At 40.5% G+C, this 3502-nt stretch overlaps 1 protein-coding gene across 1 annotated transcript; it reads right to left on the bottom strand.

The window, feature by feature from the left end:
* Positions 1-680: 680 nt before the first annotated feature.
* On the bottom strand, positions 681-2703 carry LOC143889281 (senescence-specific cysteine protease SAG39-like). Its single transcript, XM_077393461.1, has 2 exons — positions 2096-2703; positions 681-1569 (listed from the first exon to the last, which is right to left on the bottom strand). Exons 1-2 carry the CDS (start codon positions 2523-2525, stop codon positions 977-979), a joined length of 1023 nt encoding a protein of 340 aa, XP_077249576.1. The 5' UTR covers positions 2526-2703; the 3' UTR covers positions 681-976.
* Positions 2704-3502: the final 799 nt, after the last annotated feature.

The raw sequence follows: 3502 nt of genomic DNA, 5'->3' as shown, positions 1-3502 counted from the left end.
TGAGTAGAATTGAAAGGCAGATCCACCAGCATCAATTGCAACAGAAATGGGTTGGTTTGCGACAGCCTTCAATAGAGCCTTCTCCCTATTGGCCGGCACATCTTCATAGCCATTGATCTTTGCCGCATGGGTAGCTGCCTTCTTGGAACACCTAGACTGCTTCCTCCAACCCCTATATATAGAGATACACTAGGGTTATTGACTGGTTAAAGGACTCTAGCCCATGTAGGCCCACTACACCGGTCCATTATCTTATTAGGATTATATTAGAACATATATAGGGCTATACTATATACCAAGGTGCTCGGGGATTCTCTTGCAACATGGGTTTTCTTAAAATATGAGAAAAAGAAGTGAAGGCTTATGTCTTGGAAGAGATCGGGTGGAGAAGAACACACGTGTGGTTCGGATTTTCTCTTGCGCAGAGAAGATGAGAAGGGAAAAAGCATGAGAATTTTTTCTCTTGGTGTTATTTCCTCATGTGTAGGAAGACAAGAAGTTGAGATTGTTTTTCTTTCTTGCGGTTTCCTTTTTTAGAGATTAAAGGTGCTCCTTTTTTAGAGATAAAACGGGCTTTCTTTCTTGTACAAACCCCTTTCTTTGTATAAGAAAGAAAGCCCCTTTTATTTCTAAAAAAGGAAACCGCAAGAAAGAAAAACAATCTCAACTTCTTGTCTTCCAAAAATAGTTCCTTATTCACGGAAACTTTCGTATTTTCCACTTATGAAACTTCCATTTGTGAATCTTCCTAAAATAACCATCCTCAAAATTTGCTGCTAATTTTTGGATTGCATCATTAGATAAACATAAACAACCATATATTATTAGAATTACAAGAGAAAACTACTTTTAAGGCCTTCCCGCTGGGCAATTTTTACATAAAATATATAACAAGGCTGTCACATGGAAACGACATAAGTAGAAGGGATATAAGGAACTGAAAGAAGTATCATCTACTACAAAGAAGTATCATCTACTACGCAGTTGGATAAGAGGATTCCATGGCAATACCACAGAGGCCTTCCTTAGCGGCAACATCCCTTTGCATCCTTATGTATCCATTTTCACCCCACGCACTGCCCCACGAATTCTTTACTAGCCAGTACTTGGTCCCATCACTACTTTTTCCATAACCTACAGCGGTAACACCATGGTCGAGTTGGGTTCCACAATCCCCAGTGAAGACACCACTTGAGTAGAATTGAAAGGCAGATCCACCAGCATCAATTGCAACTGAAATGGGTTGGTTTGCGACAGCCTTCAATAGAGCCTTCTCGCTATTGGCCGGCACATCTTCATAGCCATTGATCTTTGCCGCGTGGGTAGCTGCCTTCTTGGTGTTGCAAGTCCCATCAACTCCCTTGTAAGGATAACTTGTTTCAGTTGTAAGGCCTTTGTTGTGTTGAATGAATTTGAAGGCATCGTCCATGAGACCACCTTCACATCCTTGATCCACACCGCCAGTATCACAGTCGACTACTTCCTGTTCGGATAGAGATATCAATTTACCCATCCTGAGTTGGGTAATTCCTTCCATGGCTGCAACCGCTGAGAATGCCCAACAACTTCCTATATATTTTCCACATTTCATTAGAAGTTAGAAACCACTGGATAACAAAGTGAGGTACCATTTTTGTAGCTAAGAAGTACTAGATAGAAATATCATGTTGTGGGTCAAAGGGATTAAAGTCAGTCCGTGGAGATCCAATCTATTGGATGGGACTAGAGATCATTGTATGCATGATGCTTTCTCATTTTTTTCCGTACCTAGAAGTACCAACGATTTGGCCGATTGCCTTGCCAAATTGGGAGCTTCTAGAGCTAACTTATATATATGGGGCCATCTCTCCCCCTGAACTGCACTTGTGATCATCTTTTATTTAATAAAGTTTATGGGGATTGATAAATCGACTCCCTAATATTTTAAATCGACTCCCCATGTGTCTTTCTCTCTCTAACCCAGAGGAGAGAGAAAGACACATGGGGAGTCGATTTAAGATATTTGGGAGTCGATTTATCACCGTCCAATTTTGTCTCTCTTTTTTTTTTTGAAAAAAAAAAACACTAGACAGAAACTATATATAATAAAGCTCACCGCATTGTCCTTGGTCTTTGATGGGTGTTACAGCGCCTTTCTTTCTCCAGTCCATGCTAGATGGCACTGCACTAACATTCTCATACTTGAAACTGAAAGCCTTTTCCACTGCCCTAGTTGAGGATGTCTTAAATCCATTACGAGAGGCTTTGAACTCTTCATTACTTTGGTCTGCAAATTCGTTAACACTTAGCTTGTAGGATTTGTCCTCTTCATTGTTGAAAGATTCTACGAATTCGACATTGCTCTTGAATATCTTGAAACGTTGCTCCTTCTCTGTTGCGTCCTTGTACGAGCGACCGTAATGTGCCATCCATTGCTCATGCTTCTCGGACATGGATGCCTCAGGGAGCGTGCGGGACATGGCTTGAGAAGCCCAAATTCCTAGAACAAAGAAGGCCACCAAGTAGCATTGGTGAGCTGAAGCCATGGAGTACTGAAATTGTAGATGATATGATGTGATAAGGTAAGGTGGTCTGAGTTTATATAGAGGGAGAGATTAGATTGGAAGGGATTCATTGCTCTTAGTATAGTTTATTGTTATTGTGGTGGTGAGATTGACATGCTACGTGCCTGGGCAAGTGATCTGATTTGGATAGGGAGAGTGACAACTTTTTGTATAGATAATCAAACACCCAATTTGGTTTCATGTTATTACTTGTGTCACATAGTCCAGAAGGCCCAGCCTTCTTATTTATGAGGTTCTACAGAGGTTCCCATTATTGTAATTTTTTAACGTAACGGTCCTTTATGGAGACGTTGTTCAATTTAATTTAAGGCTGGGTAAGGAGAACGACAGAGGAGATAAGGAAATGTCTTAACATGGGAGTCATCTGGTTGCCTTTTGTTTCCCTTGTTAAGTATAGACGGCAATAATTCAGTTAGCCCAATCATGGATGGGCCATGGGCCATACTGATCTGGTAATTCTAACCGGCCGTCAGATCAGAGGATTTTGAGGTGGTTGCAAATTGGTAGTTGAGAGAAAAAAAAAGGCACCAACCATATTGTTGTGATATGTACAGGCATGCGTAAAAACAAGTGGAGTTTGTATTTAAGATTTGAAAGAGGTGCACACTTATTCTCTTGCAACATGGGTTTTCTTAAAAAATGAGAAAAAGAAGTGAAAGAGAGGGTGGAGAAGAACACTAGTGTTGTTCGGATTTTCTCTAGTGTAGAGAAGAGCAGATATGAGAAAAAGGGTGAGAGTATTTTCTCTTGGTGTTCTTTCCTTGGGTTTAGGAAGAGAAGAATGTGAGATTGTTTTTCTCTCTGTGATTTCCTTTTGTAGAGATAAAAGGGGTTTTCTTGTACAAAGAATGGGGCTTGAGATAGAAGGATGTCCATAGAATAGCAAAGAGGATTATGAGTTTACGGCATTGTGTTAATCCCACTTTTGTAATCTTGTT

The sequence above is a fragment of the Tasmannia lanceolata genome, unplaced genomic scaffold (genome assembly GCF_043159265.1).
Source record: "Tasmannia lanceolata isolate RefF3 unplaced genomic scaffold, GAP_Taslan_0.1 ptg000013l, whole genome shotgun sequence".
Classification (NCBI taxonomy): Eukaryota; Viridiplantae; Streptophyta; class Magnoliopsida; order Canellales; family Winteraceae; genus Tasmannia; species Tasmannia lanceolata.
The sequence above is the reverse complement of the archived record's forward strand: the minus strand, read 5'-3'. Positions and strand labels throughout refer to the sequence as shown.